The sequence below is a fragment of the Notolabrus celidotus genome, chromosome 6, assembly GCF_009762535.1.
Source record: "Notolabrus celidotus isolate fNotCel1 chromosome 6, fNotCel1.pri, whole genome shotgun sequence".
In the NCBI taxonomy this organism is placed as follows: domain Eukaryota; kingdom Metazoa; phylum Chordata; class Actinopteri; order Labriformes; family Labridae; genus Notolabrus; species Notolabrus celidotus.
The window spans coordinates 32,132,366-32,157,046 of record NC_048277.1 but is presented as its reverse complement, the minus strand read 5'-3'; the positions used below and the strand labels follow the sequence as shown (position 1 = coordinate 32,157,046).

Below are 24,681 nucleotides of genomic sequence, written 5' to 3'. Positions count from 1 at the left end.
GTTGTATTTATTTTAAAAGAAAAAAAATCACTTGTCTGAATTGTTTAAGTTGATCTTTGTATGTTATGTGTAAAAAAAGAAAAGAAAAGAAAGACAGGGAATCAAAATAACTCAGATCAGTCACTCAATCATGGTAATAAAGCAATCCCTTATACTTGTATGTATGTGTGTGTGTGTGTGTGTGTGTGTGTGTGTGTGTGTGTGTGTGTGTGTGTGTGTGTGTGTGTGTGTGTGTGTGTGTGTGTGTGTGTGTGTGTGTGTGTGTGAGTACCTGATGATCTGAGCACAGTCGATGCAGTCCACCATCCTCTCACTCCTCTTATCCCACACCTCCACAGTCGCTGCCCCGGCTTTGCTCAGGTAAACGTTTTTATCCACAACCATCCGAGACACACACGACTCACTGCTCAGTGAGCGCTGCTGCCTGAAGAGACGCACGAGTACACAACACTACACTGTTATACCTTCAAAACTTATCTCTCAACTTGTACAACATGGGTGTATATTTCCTGAGTGAACGGATTTATGATTGATTCATTATTTTGGATTTCTTTTTAAAAACAGATCCTGAAGTGTGTGCATCTTTTCAAACAGGAGGTGCAACTAAATAAATCTGCTCATTATTCAGGTCAGGAGCAGATTGAGTCCATTAAACAAAAACAAACAAACAAAACTTAAAAAAAAAAAAAAAAAAAGCCTTTAGTAAATAATATAATAAAAATAATAAATAAATAAAACATAAATAAATAAGTCAATAAAAATAAATATAAATATAAAAATTTAGAAAATAATGAAAAAATGATCAAATTAAACAAAAAAATCTCTTCTGTCTGAACTTCTTTGACTATACTTCCAACTACAAGCCATCCCTCGATTCCTACATGATGAAGACTCACTGGAAGATGAGGTTCGGTCTCGTGTCGATGGTCTTGCAGACGTCGTAGTCGGCGGTGAAGGAGAGGACCTTGGTCCCGCAGCCGGCCCACACACACCTGCTGTCCATCGAATGCACGGACTGACCCAGACACATGACGGGCGTGTTGACGTTTCCCACGGTCACTGTTTTAACCGGCTGCCCGTTCTCCTGCTGGACACGAGACAACAAGAAAAGGAACTATGGACACAGCATGGGAACACATCACGGGATCTTTGATTCAATATCTGATATTTACCTTGAGCACAGAGTCTTCATAAATAGTGAGGACGCCATCAGCTGTCCCAACCAACAGGTAATTCTTCCTTTGACTGAAGGACATGAAAACATCATATTAGAAACAGATTACCGCATCTTTCAGCTCCTTTTTTTTAATACCAATGAGACTCTAAGAGGCCATTTAGGATGATCTAGATCAAAGAATCTAAGAGGTCAACCTCTGAAAATAAAGAATCAGACCATGAAGGTGTGGAGATGAAGGTGGCAGCTGATCTGTTGAGCAGGAGAGGAGCTGAATGGAGTCTAGTCGGTTCTTATTTAAGTGAAAGGATAACAAAGAGTCTGATTTCGTATGGTTTTAGGAAATACGGTAGAATGTTTTGTGGAAATGGTGAGAACTGGAAAGACAGGAATCAGTTCAGCATGTTCATGTGACGGCTAAAGAGCGACAGGAAACATGGGGAGCAGAGAGGGGGAAGAGATGCAGCATAGGGTCATGGCCTGGAGTCGAACCAGCAACTGCTGCAGCAAAGACTAAAGCCCTACTTCATATATACGGGGCTTGCACTTAAACCGCTAGGCAAACCAACACCACAAGACTTTAGGAGTAGAGGAGTACTCATGTTCCAGACTAAACCATCACCAACTTGTGATACTGACAGTCTAACTATGATTAAATGCCAACGTCAGTCAAGACAGTCGGTTGCTCGGCTTATCCAAATCTCTGGTATTCATAATCCTCACATGACCTTGGATTTACATTTTAATCTAACACCTCCATCGACACCTGCTCTTCACCGGGCATCCCAAAAACTGTTTACTGGTGTAGATAAATAAGGCACTGAAGAGGTGAACAAAGACAGGGAAATCTTAGACTGATTACTTCACTCAGCATCTCATCAGTAGTACAGCAAGATCACTCTGTCCCTCTGTATCACGTCTGCTTCTGTTTATTATCACACACACTTACTTGCGACGAGGGTGAACATGGAAGTACAGCGAGGTGACAGCGTCTGTGACACTCTGCAGGGGGTGATAAGTCGAAGCATCCTGAGTGCTGATGACCACTAAGGAGCCACACTGGGTGCCCGCAACCAGCCAATCACAGGCTTCATTTGGGATTTGGACGGTCACAAGACACAAGACTGGACTGCTGTCAATCTCCTGCAGGAGCAAGAGAACAACGTTGTTGACATGAGGCAGAATATTTACATGCTTACTTCTCTCTCGACAGTTAAAGTTCAGCCAATCATATATCCAGTCCTGTGGTTCTGACAGTGCTGCTGGTACCTCTGTGGTGATTTTGTTGGTGTCCAGGTCCACGGCTGTGATGGAGCCGAGTCTCTGGGTGCTGCTGCCTCCACCCAGCCAGACTTTGTGGCTGCTCGAGAGGCCGTCGTTGCTGTCAGAGCTCACTGCGAAGCACTCAGCATTGAACGCTCGGGGAACTGTCAGCTCCCTCATCAGGCACAACATCTCCCCTGAATTCAGCCTGTCGAACACCTGCACACAGAACAGAGGACACACACTGTTTAACTGTGTGTGAAACAGTGTTTACCTGCTCTGGGATTTTCTCTGCAGCTTGTCTCTGCAAAACTCTGCCTTCTGTTCCTTTTTCAGTAAAAATGAAAGCCCCAGCATCTTCTGGACAAAGTTTCAAAGTTAGGTCCTCACCTGAGCAGAGGTTGGTCTACTCTGGGGGCTTTCCCTCAGACAGTCCTTCATCAGGGCCTGGAAGCCCGGCCATGGAGAGCAGCCGTAATGTTTCACTGGATCTAAGTGTTAGACAAAAACAAAGCATGCCGGTCAATTACCTTTTAGCCCAAACATTGTCTGAGTTAAAACCTAGTTATTAATATAAAGAAAATTACAGCAAAGTAAATTAAAACATAATACTTCAAAGTAAAGTTAAGATTATTAGAGTAAAGTAAAGTAGGTCATGTCAAGTCAAGTACAAAGACTTTAAAAAAGGACACTAATCTTTACCTGGTAGTTTCCCCTGCACTGCGACCTCATCAAACTCACTGGGGAACTTCATGCCGTCAGAGATCCGTTCTCCACAGGTCATCAGGTCGTAGAGCAGCAGACCGAATGAGAACACATCAGCCTGCTGGTTATAAATCACATTACCCCGAGCGACCTCAGGCGCCCGGAAACCTGAAAGATACACATACAGTAATCATTTTCTTTAATCTATAAAGAACAAAAGGATATGACTGTGTAGATATTCTGGGCAGATGTTAGGTAAGTGATAGAACTGATTAAAGGAGGTTTTAGGAGGTGTGAAGTCTAACCCGGTGTGCCCTCTGAGCTCCTCACTCCCATGCTGCAGCAGTACTGAGCGATGCCGTAGTCTGTGATCTTGGCGATGATCTCAGAGTCGGTCTTCAGGTTGAAGAGGAGGACATTGTGGGGCTTGAGATCCCGATAGATGATCATGACTGAGTGGAGGTACCTGATCACACCGATCAAACAATTTCATCTTAGCATTTTATAATCTAGATTCATAAATGCTACTTTTTTCTAGGCTGCATAAACATTACACAGAAGTGACAGCGTGGACAAAGGAGACACCAGACAGAGTGATGAAGCAGCAGAGGAACTTATAGCGAGTTGAAAACATGTGAATATGTTGGTACCATTTCCCTGTAATACATGCAATGAAAGTATCTAAACCTGTTACCTGTTTACTGAGATACACTGACAGAAAGAAGAGTATATGAAAGATATGATTATTGGGATATGATTACATTTATTCAACAATATTAGGATCATATAACATATTAACAGTTGCTCTGACCACCAAAATTGTTATAACCCATTCCAAAACAAAGGGTATGATCATCTAACTCTCCCAAAGATGCACACATTTTTAAAAAATATATAACTTATCATTTGTTGCTCTTTACCTGAGTCCATCAGCCACTTGCAGGGCGATCCTGTGCTGGAGTTTTTGGTTAAGGCTGCCGTTCTCGTGTTCAAACAGGCCGTCCAGTGATCCCCGCAGAGCCAGCTCCATCACCAGAACCTGAGGGGCTGAACCGGCTGCAAGCAGACCCACCAGGCTGGGATGACGGAGGCGACCCAACACCGACAACTCCTGCAGAGAAACAGAGAAGCAGAAGAATTAAGAGATGGATGATTACCAAAAACAAAATCACCACAAGAATCTTCTTGTTCCCGACATTTATTGTGAAGTGGTACCTGTCTGAGGAGTCTGTGGATGTAAAGCTCAGATGCGTGCTTGTTGAATATTTTCACAGCAACTTCTTCATTTTTGTAGACACCTCTGTACACAGTCCCAAAGCCGCCATCCCCTGCAGACAATTACATGAAATATGTTCACACGTGTCCATAAATTGTATCATGATAAAAGCTAAAGCCAAAAGCCAAAAACAGGAGAAGACACAATTTAGATCATTAGATATAGAAGTTATTAATGTATGGAAATGGTAAAGACATACCCAGTCGGTTCTCTTTAGAGCCATCCACATGCAGTTCTTCACTGTCCAGTATCGTTCCTGCAGGCTGGTCACTCAGCACCAAGTCAGGAGCGATCTGAGAGATGGGGAGCGTGCAGCACGGATCTTCAGTGCTTCTCAGCAGGAAATCTAGAACACATAACACAATCATGAACATAAAGAAGTAAATATGATGATCTGTTTTCATAGCCTCATATATTTACCCATGTCAAAGTAGGGAAAAAGGTCCTCCAGCAGAATCTTGCTACACTCCTGCCCGTCCTCAAAGCTGTACAGAGCCCACTTCTTCAGCAGAGCCTCGCCATTGCCGTGCATGTCTGTGTTCAGCAGGCCAGGGAACCACTCCTCCAGGAGAGAGTCGATGTGATCCACCACCTGACCTAGGAGCACCCGGCCTGAGGGGGAGAGAGACAACATATCCTATATATCCTAATATCTCCAAAACCATGCATTAAGGGTAAATCATTGGATGGATAAATTAAAGATTTTGAGCACAACTTCTATCTTATTTAGAATTGCACCTTTGCGTGAACATGGCACAGTTATCCTGACGAAGCTGGAGGGATTATCATCCACCGCATCCGCCTCCACCAGACAGTATGCCTCCGGGGACCAACTCAGGTACACTCCCCTCCTCCAGTAGATCCTATTTGGTCGCATCACTTTTTCTAGGATAAAAGCATCAAGTTATTTATGTTAGAAATCTTAAAGTTGTGTCTCTGAATTCATACCTGCTGAGTGAAACACAGAATCTTTGTACTGCTCCTTTAAGTTACCTCTTCCACCGAGCAAATAAGAAGAAAACTCCAGCAGGCGGGTGATCTGTCGGGACCAGTAATCCATGGGGAAGTACGGCATCTCGTACAGACGCACAATCACCTCAGAGTTCTCGCAGTGAGGCAGATCTATCATGGGTCTGTGTTTGGACAAACTGGAAGAGGAAAAGAGGAATCCATTAATGTTTGTGTTTATTTGTTTCATCACAAAAACCCTCCATGGCTGCTGATTTTTAAACATACCTGCTGGGCACCAACAGCTGGTCGTCACCGAAGGGTAGAGCTATCTGAAACTTCTCCAGCAGTTTGAAGAACTGCGTCAGGTGGCTCTTAGGGAAACACTTGGTCTCAGACAGAAACTTCTCCACCACTGAGCGCTGAACGACTCCACCGTTCTTTAATGTCAGCTTCTAAACAGGGAGCAGACAACACCTGCATCAGTGCATGATAAATCAAGTTCAACTAAATATCATGCACCTTTATAAGGGTGTTAAAATAGGGCTCTTATGTGGCTGCAGCTCAGGACATGATCAGTTCTTAGAGTCATGGCTGATTGCATCTCTAGATTCAGTTTGCAGAACTAATGTGGATGATATCTGCAATGTTTTTAGTGATGTGACTGCTGGAGGTTTCTGCCTGTTAAAGGAAGTTTGTCCTTGCCACTGTAACTTGCTAAATGCTGCAAAGTGCTCTGCTCATGTTGGATTAAGATGAGATCAGACTGAGTCCTGTCTGTTAGATGGGACTGGATCTTATCCTGTCTTGATGTTGGGTCTTTGTTTATAATAGAACATAGAGTGTTGTCTCTATATGCTTAGAGGAGGCTACCTGGGAGATGATGTTGCACAGCCATTGTGGGTTGATAAAGTAGAGGTCTTCTAGCTGGAGTGCAGGATCGTCAAAGTGCAGTAAAAGCCCTGCAGAGACAGAGGAGACGTTCAGGCTTAGTGTGATAAAGTTTTGATGCTTTAGGAAATATTGAAGACATTGAAACAATCATGGATTTGTCATGTGGCCTGCACAACCTTAACAAAGGGATGTTAGATTATTATTATATCAGTATCATTTCAGAGTCATCCTGTTCTTCTCCTGCTACATAAACAGAATAATACATCCAGCTGTGACTCAGGCCACCATATTAAATCTTGGCTCATCAAGGTTATCTATTTATTTTACAAAAGAGGTTTCGGTCTGTGTGTTATTGAATGAAGCAGGTCCCTTTAAAGCAGACTGACCAGCTTCACTGAGGAAGTGAATGGCGTGGGGCAGCTCAGCTTCATCCAGCTGCAGCTGACTCTCCTGGATGAGCTGCAGCAGCTCATGGTGCCTGAGAACAGGAAACTCTGGGGGAACCTTGATTCTTTCCAGCAGAACCCGGCGCTCCAGCTCTACGTAGCTGTCTGGAACCAGCTGACCCATGACGGGCTGGCCCTGGATCTGTGAAAGAAAGAGTAGACAAGAAGGTGAAGACAGATGAGAGGAGAGGATAGAGAAAGTGAAAGCTGAATCTGCTTTAAATGTCCTTTACTCTGAAGCTGGTGACTTCCCGGGCGATGGCCTTGCGGAGCTTGGTCAGGGAGTCCGAGTCCTCGCAGACGGAGACCATGTGGTAGTCTCTGATGGCAGGGAAGCCCTGGTGGTTCAGCAGCTCATTTTTGATCTTGGTGAGGCAGGCTTGGACTTGCAGTTCATCGCTCACGTCTGTGTGGGTTCCCACCAGGATGACCGGGGACAGAGGAGCTACGGCCTGAAGTTGAATTGTACAAGGATTACTCAGAAGATGGAAAAACAATGTACTGCTGCACATAACGATTATCAGCTTTGATTTTTAAGAAGTGTCTCATTAGTAATGTATCTTAAAATAAGAAATTGTATTCGTTAAATATGTATGTATTCAATGCCCTTAGCAGTAACTTAGATATAGTGAGTCTTTTGTTCATACTGCCGTACTTTAATGTTGAAGAGCCAGGGTTTGAGGGAGTCCACCTGACTGGCTCCCTTGCTTAGGTTGTAAACCACCAGGTAGAGAGCTCTGGACGTCAAGAAGTGAGGGTGAGAGCCGCTGAACTCCTCTCCACCTGTGGGATTCAAAAGCAGGGTTTGAAACAAAATCAGAACATGTGATATCAATAAATCTGTGTCTTACAACATGCAAGACCAAACACGTTAGAGATGAGTAACTCCTCTGAGATGATCTTACTTAATCCTCCAAGAAAAGCTACCTGTTGAGGAGTTCTGCAGACTTGACTTTGGACACAGTGAGCTTAAATTACATCTCTTCATATAAAGTTTATACAGCTTTTTAGTGCAACAAACTTTTATTCTCTATTATCATTTGTTTAAGAGAGTAGACCAACATTAAGGCATGGTAATATAAACCTGATTCACAGCAGCTGAAAAGATGATGTAAACTCACGGTGTAAGGAGAGCACAGAAGGCAAACGTGTGATTTTTATATAAAAAATAAATACATAAATGACATGCATGAAAATATAATAAAATATGGGGAATGCATATTATCATTAAGGCAAGTTTTTCACATGTTCAGCAAGTTCAGAGGAAAAAAGGACAAAACGTTTGAAATTAGCATTTTCTCTGCTCTCCTTTTTTGTCTTGGTCATGTTTCTTCTCTCAAGATGTTAACTTAAATAATTCAATGTCACAGCACTTCTCTTATGTTAATAATTTACAGAATGGCAAAGGATTTACATCTTATTGTTCATCTTATTTTAAATGTTCCTCACAAGTGCCGGCCAGATTCTAAAAGTAAAATTAGGACTTACCTTTTTAATCTGGCTTTTAACTTAAAGTTGTTTCCTTTTAGCCCTGGAGTGCATTATTACCATTATGACCACTGTTTTAGCATCATTTGTATTTATTTTTATTTTATTCTATCTTATAATATAATATAATATTTTTATAATTTTTTTATCTGGTATTTATCTGATTTGATTTATTGATTTTATTGTAATTATTTTATTTCAATTTTTCTGTTATTTCTCTGATTTTATTCATTTTTATTGATTTAATCATAATTAATCTTTAAAGTATTATTTTATGTCCCTTTCCTTTCCACCTTTATCTATTGCTGTTATTTTCTGTCGCTTTGTTCTTATGTAAAGCACTTTAGGCTGCATGCTTGAATGTATAAAAGGTACTATACAAATAAAAATGAGCTCAGCTTAATTATTTTGTCTTATTAATAAACACATAAGCTTAAGCTATAGGGATCAGAGGTTGCTGCTGAGTCAAGAGTGACACCTAGTGGTAAAATTTGGTACACCCATCAGGAGGGATTGGCCCAATGTTTAACCACTTGGAGAATGTTTAAACTCTGCAGCATGTCTAACTTGTTTTTTAGATACAGGGTTAACTAAACAAAAGGCAACAAGACACGGCAGCATGTTTTCAGACCTGAGAAGTCCCACACGTTCAGCACCATCCTCTTCTTGTCCCGGTCTCTGATGGTCCAGTCCTGAACATCGATGCCAACAGAGGTCAGCTTAGGGTTCACCTGAGAGCGCTTCAGCTTCATCAGCTGCTGGATCAGTGTTGTTTTGCCGCTGCCTACGTTCCCCACCACGATGAGCTTCATCCTGTAGTAAGGCACGGCCTTCTTCAGACGCTGCTGCAGGAACCTGGGAGGAAGGATGGAGGAAAAGTACGCCTTATTATCTGGTTAATTCAAGATCTGCAAAATGAGCATAAGTTGATGGTACACCTGACCCTGACCTGACAATGTCTTTAGTCTTGTTGCCGATGAGTTTGAGATCCAGCTGGAGTCTGAGCCCATCCAGCGGCAGGTCCCACAGTCGGCTCAGTTTCCCCATCTCATCAGGGAGGGACCGCAGGTTAGCATTACGACTCACATCCATGGAGGTCAGACCTTCCAGCAGGCCGATCTGTGGAGGGATCTGAATAAAGACAACACAACCGTTTAACATCCTGTGATGACCAAATGAAACAATGTGGAATTTAATTTCAATGTACCTCAGTGAGCTTGTTGTCACTCAAGTGGAGCTTCTCCAGTCTGGCCCACTTATAGACGGGTCCACTCAGGTCCAGAGCTGTGATACAGTTCTGACTGAACATCAGCTCTCTGAGGTTGCAGGACTCCCAGGACCCCGGTCCAGGCAGAGCAGCAATTTGGTTAGTTCTCATGTCGACTGAGCGCAAGCTGGAAAAACACAACAATGTGTGATAAAATGTCCAAAAGGAAGAAAAAGAGTCAAACTTTGAGCATTTCAAACTTACTTTGGAAGTTTCAGTAAAGCCTCAGGAACTTCAGTGAAGCTGTTGTTTGCTAGTTTCAGTGTCGTGATCTTGGGAGAGAGATTGGACAGTGAACCTGCAGAGGAGAGGAAAGATGAATGTGTTTACAGAGCTAGTGTTTGTTGCAAGACGTAAATTGACGTTCTTGAGAAATAAAGTGAACAACTCAAGACTTTATGGATTCAATCTTCACTTAATACTGAACTAAAGAGCCAATTCCGTAATATATCTGTCAGATTTAATCCCATCTTTTAGAGTCTCTTTTAGTTGTCTCATTATCAAATTCAAAATGCTTTGGCAGCGATGCAGTCCGAGTCTAATGGTTTGTTTTGCTTGATAAGATGTTTTTCATTTCCTTGAAATATATTTGAAAAAGTGGAATCATCTATATTCAGGGTTCAGTAATTAAATGCCAAGACACATATCTGTACAGCCAGTGTAACCACCATGACTGAGTCCAGCTGTCACTCACCGCTACAGCACCAAGAGATGAAAGACTGAGAGACAAGGTGACATATAACTACAGTTGTCTCATACACGTCAGTACAAAATAAACCTGCAAATTGTCTCTATTTGTCCACACAGTTTTGGTTAGTGTATTGCAGAGAGCAGGCAAATTAAGAGAGTAGAGAATAATTTGAACACTCACAGATTTTGTTCATGGAGGCACTGAAAGTTTCCAGTTTGGGGCAGCTCGTCAGGAAGTCTGGAGAAATGTTCTCCACATTGTTCTTGCTCACATCCAGCAGCTTGATCTCAGGCAGACACAGAGGTGTGCACAGCTCAGTGATAGCATTACTGAAGAGAAGAAAACAAGAGCATTATTCACTTAATGCAATTACATACATATTTAAACACCTGATAGTCATAAAACAATAAGGATATACTTTTCTAGATTTGACATGAAAAAGAGCGTGATTGTCTGCGGTTATTTCCTCGACAAACACTGGCCATGTGCTCAAACTTCAGTGCTGATGGAGGAAAATCTCACTTTAGCATAAATCCACTATGTGATGGGATGGATTTTAGAACAACAATCCTTCACATGTAGCTCATAATTAACATTAAATCAAACATTTTCTACATTTAGTTAAAATTAAGAGAAGTTAAAGAGGCAAATAAGTATTCATGGGGCTTTCTAGTGAGCCCTCTGTTGACAGTGGTGTTACAGAAGAGCAGCACAGCACAGTGGTTTCCTGTTCTGAAAACATCCTCTCAGAAAAATCGTGTTGACTCTGTTTACTGTGATTAAGATTGACTGCAGCCAACAATCTAATGATATTAATGTACCGACACGGTAGTTAAGGTCAGAAGCCTCAGCTTCAAGACCTCTATAAACATTAGATGTTGTTATGTAATTCTTATGTGTTGGTCTTCAACAGGAAATACCCCCTAAATCACTGAACTTTCTGCTCTGCAATCCAGTGTAACTCAATTTTCAGGATTTCATCACTTTTCTAAAAATCCAGAGAAATGTTGTGTTTTTGTAGTTTTCATAGAATCCCACGTACTATAACAATAAAAGTGACTTAAAGGGATTGCATTCACTCCTTCTTGGAAACACTCATAAAGAAAACCACAAACAGAGAACTCTCTATTCTAGGAGCAGCCATGTTGATGCCCAACTTCCCCTCCTCATTTGTAAACCAGCAGCCTACCCCTCCATCACCAGCTCCTCCAGGTGATCCATGGCACGGCCCAGCTCATGAGGGAATGTGGTGATTTTGTTGAAGGACAGATTGAGTTGACGCAGGGATGGGCATGCTACAGCAGGGTCAAAGGTCAGTAGGGGACCGACGCAGTTACGAGAGACGTTCAGAGTGCTAAGTGAGAGCAGAGACAGCAGCTCCACAGGCAGCGACCGGAGCTGGTTCCCCTGCAGGTCCAGGCGGGTCAGACTCTTCAAACTCTGTGACAAAAAACAACTTAAATGTACAATTCCCTTTACATGTTTAACATCCTCCTGATCCAGCATGTATAAGATAATTTACCTGGCACAGAGCTGAGGGGAACTCCAGCAGGTTGTTGTGGCTCAGGTCCAGACGGAGGAGGTGACACAGCTGCTGCTGCACAAAGCCGTCATCCATCAGACAGGACAGAGAGTCCAGCTCGTTACCGGACAGGTCCAGCAGGCGGATTCTTTCCTTCTCTTTAGGCAGAGCAGCAGAGTTCTCAGCAGATGCAAGCACTGAGGAGACACCGTGAGATTCAATCATTTTCAGGGAAATACTATGTTTAGTGGGGAGAGAATCTGGAGCTAAATGAATTTCACCTCTTTTATATAACACATAAAAATAAATCATTGCTTTAATAAATGCTTTGGAAAAGATACTACTGCAACTTAAAGCTCCTGTGAGGAGAGCTAAATCTAATCCTGATGTTTCTATATGATCTATAAAAGTAAAAGAGAACATCAATGAGAAGAGGAATTAGTTATTTATGGTTATTTTTGATGCTGTAGGTCGGTGATAGAAAAGGTGAGTAAAAGCACTCTGCTAAAAAGCCTTTTTATTTCTAATTTTTTCATGGTTAAGATTCACAATCAGTGATTATACACTACTCACAGAAAATAAGGGACATTCGGCTTTCAGATGAAATTTCAGAATGCACCTAAAAAAAATTAAAATGCACCTTTATATAAACACAAACTGAAAGCTCCTCACAGGAGAGGCTATAATGGAGATACCTTTCTGGACTGAGCCAATCTTCCCATTCCTGCGGTGTACAGGCTCGCTGTGTTCGCTCTCTGTTAGTCCACTCTGGAAAAAGAAAAAAAACAGAAGACATTAGAAAAACAATCTTTAAAACACCTTTACTGCCTAAGCATTACATTCAGAGTGTTAAAGACAATGTTTACTTCTGCACTGGCATGTCTGCGGCGCCCATTTTTCCTTTTATAGGACCCTCCAGTTAGCTCCTCTGTTGAATTGTTATGCGGCTTTGGGGACAGAACTCCTGACAGAGAATCGCTTCCTACAAAGAAAAAAAAACCACAGTGAGAAATGAAACAAATGCCATCAAGAAAACTATATTTTTGTATAACAGCATATGTTTGCTTTTCTAAATAGCTCAGCTGTGTTGGAGCTGAATTTCCTGCTCTTCCTATTTCACAATGGCTTCTTTTCTTTATGCAAACATTACTTTTGACTGGCTATTTTGTACGGTGGAGGAGGATGCAAACCTCACTCCGATTAAATGCCGAACTCTGTCGTTTGCCTCTCTCCTGGCCAGGCGTGCGGTGCTTCTGAGGTGGAGGGGTGCTGCCCTGCCCACTAACAGTCGGTGGCTGAAAGACCTTATGTCTTTTTTTAGATCTTGAGAAGATTCGCTACTCGGTTGCTGTGTGTAACAACAAATTCAAAAAGATATGGGGACAGTTCCTGGACCAAGTTCAGAAACTCCCATCATTTTAAATTAGCACTCTCCTCTTCTAGTTTTTTCCTTTTTAAATGTACATCAGAAAAAAGGCCCAGAAGAGGATGTACTTCCTGCGTCAGCTCAGGAAGTTCAACCTGCCCCAGGAGCTGCTGATCATGTTCTACACCTCCATCACCCAGTCTGTTCTGTGTACCTCCATCACTGTCTGGTTTGGCTCTGCAACCAAACTAGACAAACACAGACTGCAACGGACTATAAGGACTGCAGAAAAAATCATCGGTGTCGACCTGCCCCCCATCCAGGACTTGTACCGGTCCCGGGCCAGGAAACGGGCAGGTAGCATCACTGCTGACCCCTCACACCCTGGACACAAATTCTTTAAACTCCTCCCCTCCGGCAGGCGCTACAGATCACTGTGCGCCAAAACAACCCGCCATAAGAACAGTTTCTTCCCCCAGGGTGTCACTCTGATGAACACTAAACCATAACAGTGTCATACCTGTCAGATAAATACTCTCTGTAAATATACATGTAGATACACAATGCAACAATTCTCAAAGCAGAATTCCATATTTCTATTTTTTGTACTATTTAACTACTATTTTATAATGTAAAACTACCTCTGCAACTCACCACTGCACTTTATCATATTATTTTAGCCTGTACATATTAGTCAAGCCTATTTGTTGTTTCTTTGTATTTATAGCTAAGGTTATTGTTATTATATTTTTATTTTATTTTTTATTGTAGTTCTTATTCTTATTCCTATTCTGCCTCGTACAAAGAGAGCACAGTTTACTGAAGTCAAATTCCTTGTGTGTTCAAGCATACTTGGCGAATAAAGCTGATTCTGATTCTGATTCTGATTCTGAAATTCAAAAAGATATGGGGACAGTTCCTGGACCAAGTTCAGAAACTCCTATCATTTTAAATTAGCACTCTCCTCTTCTAGTCTTTTCCTTTTTAAATGTACATCTGTGATATATTATAATCATACTATTTGAATCCTTATTGTCTTTCTTTTGTTACTCGTCTACTTTCGTATTTTTCCTAACGCACCGTAGGCTATTCATTTAATTGTTTCTCTATGTCATTCTCTTTATTTCAGGCTTTATGAAACCTGAATTCCAGCACTTATTCGTCTTTTATCTCCAGAATTTCATGTTTAAGCACAGTGACATGAACATCCGGCAGTAGACAGGGATTTGAGGGAACGAGGGAGGGGGTTACTGATTCTCTTCTGTATCTTTCGCTCATTCCAAGAGCTCACTGTACTGTATTAATCTGTATAAAACACTAATAAAAATATTGTTGAGTAAAAACATTACTTTTGTGTTTGTGACGACTGAGTTTTCAGACATGTATATGAGGTGGACTCCACACTTTAATGACATGAGCCACTACAAAGGCAGACATATTCAATAGTTAAGTTAAAGTGTTTTTTTTTTGTTATAAATAAGGAATCGTCATGCATTACAATATGCAGTTTTAGAGCAACAGATACTGTCAGATGATGAACGTTGAACTGTCTTTGAAGTAAAGTTAAACACTTAGCTTTTTTTAGAAGTGATCATTACACACTAAATGAACCAATTAGTCCAGTAATGAAGAACAGACTGAGACTAATCACAAGTTACTCACAAGCTCTAGCTAATCATTGTGCGTCCTCTTTGATGTACAGCAGAGTTTAAAGAGAGAAGCTTGATGACATAACATAAATCAAAGAAGTGACACAACACAGGATGTTACTGCGTATGATGTTCATGTGTGTTTCTAAGAAGACAAAGTTGCAGTAAAGAGATGAAACTGCTCAAAAAGCTTCAGTCTAACTGATGATCGCTCCTCAGCTCGGTCTGTAATACAATCATCTGGTTTGTCTGAGCAGCACCGCTTCAATTCAGAGCTTCAGGCGTATAAATCTAATATAGTCTCACTTCAACTCAGAGAGCATGCTTCATGACCCAGATAGTGGGTACTTTATCAAAGTGAAACTGTTCCTCTACAACCACATTCACTCTGTGTGTCTAAGAACACAACTTTACCGTCGCTCTCCATGTCATCGTTGAGAAACAGGCTGTCTTCCATGGAGACGAAGCTGAAGTTGGAGTCGTCGCTCTCTTCAGAGATGTAGCCTGAGGTCAGACACGGGTCGGCCAGAGATCTGGGAAGAACGCTGCTACTCTTGGACTTCTGCAAAGATTTAATGTACTTCGCCAAACTCATTCCTTTACCTTAAAGAGAAGGAGAAGAATTCTGTTAAGTAAAAAAAAAAATACGATCATTAAAAGTTGTTTTCAAGACAGGGACAAATTATCCTCACTGTTGTTGTAACGGAGACTGAACGCTCGGCCTCTTTCAGCCAGCAGTGGGCTGAGCCAGGAGGAGTCCAGGCGTCCCAGCCTAAAGCCCCCAAGGCAGAGGGCGCTGTTGTTGAGGTCCAGACCGAGACGGCCCAGCAGCTGGATGACTGTGGGTCCATCTCCCCGTTTTACACTCACAGCTAGAGCCCGGCGGAGGTACTGCTCGTGGGCTCCTCGGCTGAGCAGGAGCTCCACCAAGTCCAGGGGCCCACCTCTCTCACACACCTGGAAAATACAAAGACATTGTCTCATTGTTGTTGTTGTTGTTGTTGTTGTATCCATCTCTCTCTTTCTGCATCTTCTCTATCCCCTTTCCAATCACAACACGGTCACAGCAGATGTCTGTCTAACATGACTCTGGTCCTGCTGGAGGTTTCTGCCTGCTAAAAGGAATTTGTTCTTTGCCACTGTGACTTGCTAAATGCTGCAAAGTGCTCTGCTCATGGTGGATTAAGATGAGATCAGACTGAATCTTATCTTGGTCGTATCTGGGTTAGAAAATGTGGGTAAAAAATATAAACAAGAGTACACTCTAGACCTGTCTCTTTTTGTAAAGCGTCTTGAGATACTAGCTGTTGTGAATGGGCGCTTTGAAAATAAAGATTGATTGATGGATTGGTTGATGGAGACAAAGGGGCTATAGCATAGCTGCCTGGCAAACGTCTACAGTGTCCCCACCTGTCAGTCAAATCAGCTGCAACCTTAATCAGGCCTAATAATGACTAACTCTTAGCTTTAATCAAAATGGATTAGTCATATTAAAATAAGTCTTTCAAACTGTTGTTATGAATAAAGAAATGAGGTATATGGAACAGAACTCTTTTATAAAATCAGAATGGAAACTTGTTTAATTCTGCTGTAAAATGGACATAATAACCGGGGCCCCAATAGACATGGAGCCAGCCTCCAGTGGACACTCAAGGAACTGCACTTTTCTGCACTTCCACATTGACTATGCAAGTGATGGAAAAAAATTCACTTTGACTGTTGCAATACATCCAAAAGTTTCAGACATTTAAGTCTAGTGTAGCAAATCAACCCAGTGAATCAAAGAAACATACACAGCATCTATCAGAATGGTGAAAGAACATCTATGTTTGACAGGAATAAAAGCATAACTTCTCTTAACTAACTCCGCATGATCTGATTTAATGAGCGACTTCCTGGATTATTTCCTTTAACGCACGCCTGTGTTTTCTGTGACCTCTGACCTGGTAAATGAGAGACTCTGTTTTTGTCTTCCTGTTGACGTCTGCTCCCAGCTCGATCAGACACTCAGCTAATGTCGTGTCTCCGTCCTCGCAGGCCTTCTCCAGCATGCTGTAGTGCAGCTCCGGGTCACACCACATCTTGGACAGAGCCAGGCAGACCGACTTACGCAGCTGAGAGCAGATAAAGAGACAGAACATTAAGTTCAAGAGGGAGAATAAGTCAGTTTATTACGTTACGGTGAAGGTCCCCGGTCTTTCCCCGAGCTTTTTCCAGGAACTTTACAAGAAGTAGACCAGCATCTTGCATGCCTAATGCAGCAACAATCAGGCATCTCTGGTATGTCCTGCACAGTCCGCGGTACTGTATGTTGCTGTGTGCATACAGTGCAGCCTGTGTTTGACTTCCAGCTCTTTAACAGGATGTGATTAAGATTAATAAAATAAGAGATCCTTCCAAAAGAAATTATTTGTTTATCAGTAACCTGATCTTTAAATGCAGATTCAGGGGAGCAAGGAGGACCTCCATATATGGTCAGTGATGAGAAGTGTTTAGCAGAGAAAACAAAAACAAAAAAAGGGGAAAGCTGTTCTTGTAACTCACTGGGTTGTGGATCTGGTCTGGAGTCTCCTCTCTGAGTTGTTGGAAGATCAGCCGGTCTAAGCCTTCTCTCTGCAATTCAGCAGCTGCTCCAGAGCAGGCATCAAGCATCCTCAAGGACACCTGAAAACCCTGCAGAGCACACGACCACACAGACAGCATGACACATAATCAGAACTATCTATTTAGGTTAGTATTCAGCAACAATCTTAAGCACTGAGCATGAAACAACCTTCATCCTTCTTTAAACTCCAGATTAAAGAGAAACGTGTGGTGACAGGTGTACACTGCTGTGATCTGAGCTCTGTATCTGGACTAGTAGCGCTTAAATGCATCTACAATAAAACTATAACTCTGAGCTTATCATATCCCTCAGTTCACCTTCAGGAGCATCTCAGAGTCTTCTCTGTGCTGGATGAGTGAGGCGACCACAACAGACGCCAGAACCGGTACAATCATCCTCGACAGCTTCTTCTTTGACACGAGGTAGTGAAGCAGGGTCAGACCCCAGTAGTGTATTTCTGGAGGGAGAATAGGAGCCAGTGAAGTCATGAGTAGTCTTATTTAATATGGAATATGGAGCCAATAAGGAGCTCTCCCTGGATCTAACTTTCACTCACTACAGCAGAGGAACATCAAATCCTATCAGCTCCAAAACCCACACTTATTAAAGTCTGTTTAAGTTACTGATTCTTTTCAATCCAATGCTCTGATTAAACCAACATAAATCTAATTTGGGCTCATGAAGTGTATGTGTTAGTGATGCACTGTACCTCGATCCTGTGGGAACATCTGTAGTGTATGCAGCACTGTGTCTATCGCCCCCTGCTGACAGAGCAAGTCCACTGCACCGGTGCAGTCAGCCAGAGCAGAGAGCACCCTCAGACCACACCTCTGAATGATGGAGCTGCTGATGAACTGAACACAGACACAAAGAAAACTTAGTGTTATGCTGGTTAAAGCTCTCATTACTGCATCAGTGACATTGAAACCCTTAGAATTTACTGGGTGTGTCTGATAAACTGAGCTAATAATAAATATTAAAGCTCCTGTAAGGAACTTTCAGTTTGTGTTGATTCTGGCGCCCCCTGTGGAGAGAACAGTATATTTAATCTTTTTTGCTGATTAACATGCTGTATTAGTGTTTTCTTCTAAAAATTCCAATACTGCTTTATTTTAACATTTGAATGTATCATTCTTTTAAATCTTCACCATGGAAAATGTAAAGCAAAGACTGTTTTGGTAGCATGCAGTCAATCAATTCGACTGACACCTACTCTCTTCCAGCGATTGTAGACGTTATAAGTAACTAATAATAATAATAATAACTGGGATTTATATAGCGCCTTTCAAGAAACCCAAGGTCACTTCAGAGGGTAAAGTAGGGGGTCTGGGGGGTAGGTGGGGACACCACTAGATAATGGGGAAAGGCCGTGAGGAAAAGGTGCGTTTTGACTGCTTTTTTAAAACTGTCCAGGGTTGAGGCACTGCAGATGTTGGGAGGGAGAGAGTTCCACAGAGTAGAGGCTGCCATACTGAAGGCTCTGTCTCCAAAAGTCTGCAGCTTAGTCCGGGGGATGGAGAGGAGACCCAGGTCTGAAGACCGTAGGTTCCAGGATGGAGTGTGTTGCCGGAGGAGGTCAGCCAGGTATTGGGGGGCAAGGGCATGCAGGGATTTGTAAGTGAGGAGGAGGAGTTTATAGGAGAGTCTGGAAATAATATTATAGAGGCTGTGGGATGTGGGACTCGTTCTTTAAGTATCTGCATGAGCTGGACCTCTCTGAGATCCCTGATTAGGTGATCACCTATTTTGGCAATTTTCAAAAGTGATGTTGAGGGCGGCAGACTGACAAATAACAATGTATTTATTTATTTTAATTTTTAATTTTACTTATTTAATTTAATTTTGTATTTATTTATTTACTTAATTATTTATTTAGTTATTTATTTATACATTTATTATAAGTATACACTTCTCTATATCGTTTACATTTTAATATAATCTGTTCTATTATTGTTGTTGTTGTTTGTGTGCTGTCTTGGTTTTGTGTTGTTCGCATTTAACAAAAGATGACCTGCTGTCTGTGATATACCGTGTTTGTGACCACATGTTCTCATAATGTAAATTACATGCTCACTGTTCATTCATAACAGCATGTCAACTGGAAAATTGTTTCAAGAAATGCAATTTCATCCTTCTGTACTATGTAACTTTAACAATGAATGCATGAACTGTTGTTTAATCCGTGTAATGAACAAGGAGGACGACATGTACTATGGCTGAGTATATGAACAGTGTCTCTTTATGAGCAAATCAAATTCCCATCATGGTACCACTCTTGTGTTGTATTAGCTTTGTGTGATATCAATTGTAATTTTATTATATCGTAGCAGGCCACATTTTTAAAAAGCGTGCAAAGATTAAGCACCACAATGTAAAGACAGAAAGAAACTGGGGATGTCTCAGTGCTGATTGGTGTTTCATACCCGGTTGAGAACCTCCAGGTAGAGAGTGTGAGCTCCTTCCACCACACACTGATTCTTCAGGACCTTCAGCGACACATCGACCATGTCTGGATCTGAGACAGAGACGCCATGCTCCCTCAAACTCCTGTCTGGGAATTCACACACACAAAGGAGACAAAGTCAAAAACAAGCAAACACTCACACACACACAAGCACAGCTGCTCTGTTATCAACGACTGATCTAATTAGAAGCATAATGAGTGCAGCTCTGAAAGAGGAAGAAAGACGCACTTAAACCTCATGTTAGACATCAAAACTAATCAAGCGTGTGTCCTCCTGCTCAAACAAATGTGCAGTTTCTATAGCATGTAGCTGGAGAAATCATGATGGAGGTGAGCATCAGTGAATGGAGTATACCTACCGAACATTAGGAAGACAGTTTTTTTATACATAAAAACAAACTTTGATGCATTTATATACAGGACAAAATTACTAAATGTGTACATTTGTACTACTTTTCTTGGAAGTATCAGATCCCAGAGCGTGCACAACTATATTAAAAGCCATAACAGAAGAAGTGCATGTTTTTAAAGCTTCTAGTTTTCACTTTTTAGCCTTTGCCTTCATTAATAGGACAGCTGAAGACAGACAGGGAATGTATGGAAGAGAAAGCGGTGATGGTATGCAAAAAAGGGCCAAGGGTTGGAGTCAAACAAAGACCTTTTGTGGCAAAGACTTAGATTCTGACTATGGGACACCTGCTCTGCAAACTAAGATAAAAAGCCACCCCTGATAAAGTTTTTCTGAACAAACCAGTTGCTTACTGGTTGAAAGTGGTGAAGTAATGTACATAGATGTAAACACATAAGTCTGAACCAACCTAACTATCATTTGAGTGTTCCAAAAAAAAAAGGAAATATCTAAATCCTGATCCTCTTCAATGTTTTCTAAGTGAGGTTTCTAAGTCTAATCCAGCTTGTGTATGAACAGGACAGAGAGGGCACTTCTACATGTTGGTGAAATGAAACACTGATAGTACACTTCAACATACCTGGACAGAGGAAGACCAGGCTGGCCTGCAGAGCCTCCAGCTGAACCTCCGGGTGGAAGTTGTGGACTTTCATGGCGCTGAGGATCTGACTCATGGCCATGTTCAGCTCATCTAGACTGGCTGTCCTGTAAAAACACAGAGGCAGGTTCCAACCCAAGTATTATATGAACATCAGTGTTTTAGAACTTGTTACAAGAAAGACAGGTGTTTCATTTTGCTCTAGTAAATATGTGACTAGTCAGAAAAGATTAAACACAGTTTATTGCTTTTTTTACCCACCTTCCCTGGAAGAGCAGGTTGAGCAGTTTGCAGGCGCTGATTGAAACTTCAACTGAGGTTGAATGTCTCTTCATCATCTCCACTAAGTTGACATGAAGGCCGCTCGACAGCAGCAGGGAACGCATTTTATCTGCAAACAGAGAAATCAAGTCGGGTTTCAGATCACGTCTTTCAGAAAAAACTGAAATTAATTATGTCCTGAAGTTATTTGTTATTTCAATTGTCTTGAAACTTTTCTGTGATGGCTCTATTGATCATGACAGCATCATCCATACTGTACTGTAGCTTTGATTAGGTAACATATTTATTAATGCTAAAAACTGTGGGATATGATGAGAGGTTGTCAAAGCTAAGAAGAAGACATTAAATTACATTAACAACCTGTGGGACCTGATTTAGAAGGACAACGCATCCAATAATAAATAATAATATTATAAATTCATTGATTATAACTGCTATAAATCTCACTGTTGTGTGTGAGGAGTGTGGCGATAGCACTGGTAGCAGCTTCAAACACACTGGGAGAGGAGGAGTGGAGCAGCATGGCCGCCATCAGCTGTCTGTGAACTGGAGTCCTGAAAACAAACACACAATATTCAAGTTAATACAATACTCTCACATCCCTCACAGCAGCCAAAGCAGAAATGCAGACACTGTATCACTCTGATTGTTAAGATCTGAGTTCTTACACATCATTTTTATGTCTTTGAGAATTTCTGTCCAGCTTTTTCTTTGCCGACTAAAATAAACCCTCCATGTTTAAGAAGTGTCTCTAGATATTTAAGGTTTTCAGAGTGCAGTCTGTGTGATCAAGGTGAATCACACTCAAACAGGAAATGTGTGTGTGTGAGATGTAGTTTCTACCTCTCGTCCTGCTCCTCTTCCGACTGGTTCACTCCAGCTCCATGCAGTAACAGATTGTGGATCGCCCAGCTTGCAGCCTCCTGCATCAGTGGAGGAGATTCACAAATACTCTGGTTGTTAAATTGATCCAATGTTTAATATTTAAGAAGCTTAAGGACCAGAGGACCAGAGGACCAGAGGACTGACCTGAACAGCCGGTTCAGCAGCATGAAGATCCAGTGCCATACAACAAGCCTCCATCCAGCCCAGGCCCATGTCCTCCACCTCCTCCTTCCCCCTGTTCTCCTCCTCTTCTCCTTCCTCTGGACCCTGTGCAGCCACCGCTTTGTTCTGTACGATGGTGGCGGCTGATAGAGGGAGACAGAATAGATTTATATCAGCGTCTGAATTAACCATATGATTATATTTGTGGCCTTTAAAGTAAGAGGTCTTTTGTTTGTAGGAACTGACTCCAATCTTAAAAACATACAACCAGAGACAATCTTTGTGCTCTTCTCTACTGAGATCTGATTGTAAATCCAGCGATTCATGTAACTGACGCTGTTTTGCAACTTGTTTTTCTGACCACTAGATAATGTCATAGCTAAAAAACTCAATATATTTTTGTTTAGCAGTAAAAACATTAATTGTGTTTAGTTTAAGTGGGTTACATCCTCAGGCTAGACTCCATGTGCAACAGACAAACAGTTTTCTGTGTGTGAGAACAAAGTCCCATCGTTAAAGCAAAGCGTGAAATACCAAGATGCCACTACTTCAGAAAAAAAACTCCAGCTTGTGATATTAAGAGAATGAGCTTTTCATCATCTTCACTACTTGAGATGCTCTGTTTGGTTTTGGTAAAATGGGGCTCCTGGGTAGGGTGTGCAGGAGGAGGAGGAGGAGGAGGAGTTTCAACAAGACAAACACAACCACGAGCAGCAAAGAGAACAAAGCAGCAAAACTCTACTCATTGTACACGACTTCACCACTCCACCCACCCGCTTGATCATGGTGAATGTTTCATGATTTTATCTACTTGGTCCACATATCGACTCAACCTGACTTTATGCATATGTTTTCCTCAGGGGCTGGCAGAAAGCAGTCTGAATAAAGTTTGTTTGGAAGATAAGACAGTTTGCATTCACATATGCAGCCCCACAATGTTTTTCTAGAGCAGGGGTTTCCAAAGTGTGGGTTGGGACCCCCTGGGGGGTCGCGAGACACAAATGGGGGGTCATGCGATGTCTTCCAGAATGTTTTTTTTTTAAAGTTATCTAAAAATATTTATTAGGATTAACTTTGTTAATTGGCTTGTTTTCTTATGTTTATCTTCATTTTTGGTTGTACTGTTAATTATGATTATTCCTTTATTATCAATATTATGTTTGTATTTATTGTATTTATTTATTTTTCTTCTCTTCGTTGGTTTTGTATTAATTATACATAATTTATTAACTTGTGGTGAACAAAGAAATACTGAAAAAATGCAATTAAAAAAGTTGAATGACAAAAATTTGCTACAAATAGTAAATTTTACCCATTTATTGTAAAAAATATCGACAAAAATTAGTACCTAAACTTGAAGTAAAACCTTGAAAATAGAAAATGTTATGAGTTTTCTGCCTTCCCTTTTGCCAGATGGCTCCTAAGTTTAGGGTTGGCGAACAGTTACTTATCAAAGCATCAGTAGCAGTATGTTAATTCACAACGGCACAGGAAACACAGCCACATGCTCATATAGGTAGGCTAACTTTCTGCAGACCAGCTAAATGAAGCCACATTAAATCACTTTGAGGAACAGTGGGGGTCACAAGTCTTTGGCACCTATATTTTGGGAGTCGATGGCTGAAAAGTTTGGGAACCCCTGGTCCAGAGTGTAGTTCATGTGTGAAAGGGGCTTATGTGAGAAATGATGTGATCAAATTTAAACTGTACACAGCTCATTTAAAAAAGGAACAGAGATTTATGTAGCATCTCACCACCTAAAAGAAGGGCTTGACTGAGTGTTCTGATGTTAGGTGGCTACTTTTCGTAAGCTGGAAGGAAGAGACTTTTCTCACCAGTGTGGTGATATAACATCTCAGGGCAGCGAGCACCTACACACTAAAACAACAACATTTTAATTTCCTCTTCTTGTGGCTTCTCCTCTGCAGACTGAAACTATTTCTGTTCTTTCCAGGCGATTGCACAACTAAGGAACAAACGAAAAAAAAGAAAAGCTGGAGGCTACTGATGTTTAAATTTAGAATCCTGGAAAACACAAGCTGCTGGTGTGTGACAGTCCACACGAGGAAATCAATCAGCAGAGTTAACCCTAATATAATTTATCTTCTGGAGCTGCAGTTCTGTAGACTCCGCCTTTCATCCCTCTGTGTCTGTATAAATAAAGGAGTTAAATATAGCAGGTGTGAGTGAGTATCCTTACTGAGGTCAGCCAGGCAGGAGAGAGCAGCGGCTTGCAGCGTGGGGTTGTCAGGGAAGGTCTGGCAGGCTCTGACTGCGACCCTCTGAACACCGTTCAGCACCAGGATGCTGTAGTAACTCTCTGCAAGCAAGAGGAGACAAAACAAGCACAGTCTGGATTAACATGATGCCAATACTGAAGGCTTTAATCTTAATCTGTCAACTAGCAAACACATTATCTTATCTGGATGAATAAATACAAATACTGCTGTATCGATTTATTGATTCCACAGTGTGTTATCATCACTGACTGCAAACAGATTACACACTTTGGAGTTATTTATTGATAGAGTTTTAGATGGTGACTATATTTTACTCATGTGTCAGTAAATAAAGAAAATATGTAACC

At 41.5% G+C, this 24,681-nt stretch overlaps 1 protein-coding gene across 2 annotated transcripts in view; it reads right to left on the bottom strand.

Annotated features, from left to right (window-relative positions):
* The window catches only part of lrrk2 (leucine-rich repeat kinase 2), a 44,102-nt gene that overhangs the window by 7,983 nt on the left and 11,438 nt on the right, over window positions 1-24,681 (bottom strand). For both annotated transcript variants that reach the window (XM_034685569.1, XM_034685570.1), the window contains exons 8-48: window positions 24,295-24,414; window positions 22,077-22,237; window positions 21,891-21,970; window positions 21,495-21,601; window positions 21,027-21,156; window positions 20,748-20,872; window positions 19,718-19,845; window positions 18,004-18,148; window positions 17,612-17,751; window positions 17,234-17,362; window positions 16,633-16,803; window positions 15,382-15,646; window positions 15,104-15,292; window positions 12,541-12,656; window positions 12,370-12,442; window positions 11,675-11,871; window positions 11,342-11,592; window positions 10,333-10,481; window positions 9,666-9,759; window positions 9,402-9,588; window positions 9,144-9,325; window positions 8,826-9,049; window positions 7,362-7,489; window positions 6,940-7,158; window positions 6,647-6,848; window positions 6,240-6,328; window positions 5,655-5,821; window positions 5,412-5,566; window positions 5,157-5,303; window positions 4,839-5,030; window positions 4,618-4,764; window positions 4,358-4,470; window positions 4,063-4,253; window positions 3,448-3,608; window positions 3,140-3,310; window positions 2,828-2,928; window positions 2,444-2,656; window positions 2,124-2,317; window positions 1,173-1,245; window positions 897-1,087; window positions 272-424 (exon numbers count right to left, since the gene is read on the bottom strand). In XM_034685569.1, the coding sequence (XP_034541460.1) occupies window positions 272-424; window positions 897-1,087; window positions 1,173-1,245; window positions 2,124-2,317; window positions 2,444-2,656; window positions 2,828-2,928; window positions 3,140-3,310; window positions 3,448-3,608; window positions 4,063-4,253; window positions 4,358-4,470; window positions 4,618-4,764; window positions 4,839-5,030; window positions 5,157-5,303; window positions 5,412-5,566; window positions 5,655-5,821; window positions 6,240-6,328; window positions 6,647-6,848; window positions 6,940-7,158; window positions 7,362-7,489; window positions 8,826-9,049; window positions 9,144-9,325; window positions 9,402-9,588; window positions 9,666-9,759; window positions 10,333-10,481; window positions 11,342-11,592; window positions 11,675-11,871; window positions 12,370-12,442; window positions 12,541-12,656; window positions 15,104-15,292; window positions 15,382-15,646; window positions 16,633-16,803; window positions 17,234-17,362; window positions 17,612-17,751; window positions 18,004-18,148; window positions 19,718-19,845; window positions 20,748-20,872; window positions 21,027-21,156; window positions 21,495-21,601; window positions 21,891-21,970; window positions 22,077-22,237; window positions 24,295-24,414 (6,370 nt within the window). The remainder of the gene's footprint in view (window positions 1-271; window positions 425-896; window positions 1,088-1,172; window positions 1,246-2,123; window positions 2,318-2,443; window positions 2,657-2,827; window positions 2,929-3,139; window positions 3,311-3,447; window positions 3,609-4,062; window positions 4,254-4,357; window positions 4,471-4,617; window positions 4,765-4,838; window positions 5,031-5,156; window positions 5,304-5,411; window positions 5,567-5,654; window positions 5,822-6,239; window positions 6,329-6,646; window positions 6,849-6,939; window positions 7,159-7,361; window positions 7,490-8,825; window positions 9,050-9,143; window positions 9,326-9,401; window positions 9,589-9,665; window positions 9,760-10,332; window positions 10,482-11,341; window positions 11,593-11,674; window positions 11,872-12,369; window positions 12,443-12,540; window positions 12,657-15,103; window positions 15,293-15,381; window positions 15,647-16,632; window positions 16,804-17,233; window positions 17,363-17,611; window positions 17,752-18,003; window positions 18,149-19,717; window positions 19,846-20,747; window positions 20,873-21,026; window positions 21,157-21,494; window positions 21,602-21,890; window positions 21,971-22,076; window positions 22,238-24,294; window positions 24,415-24,681) is intronic.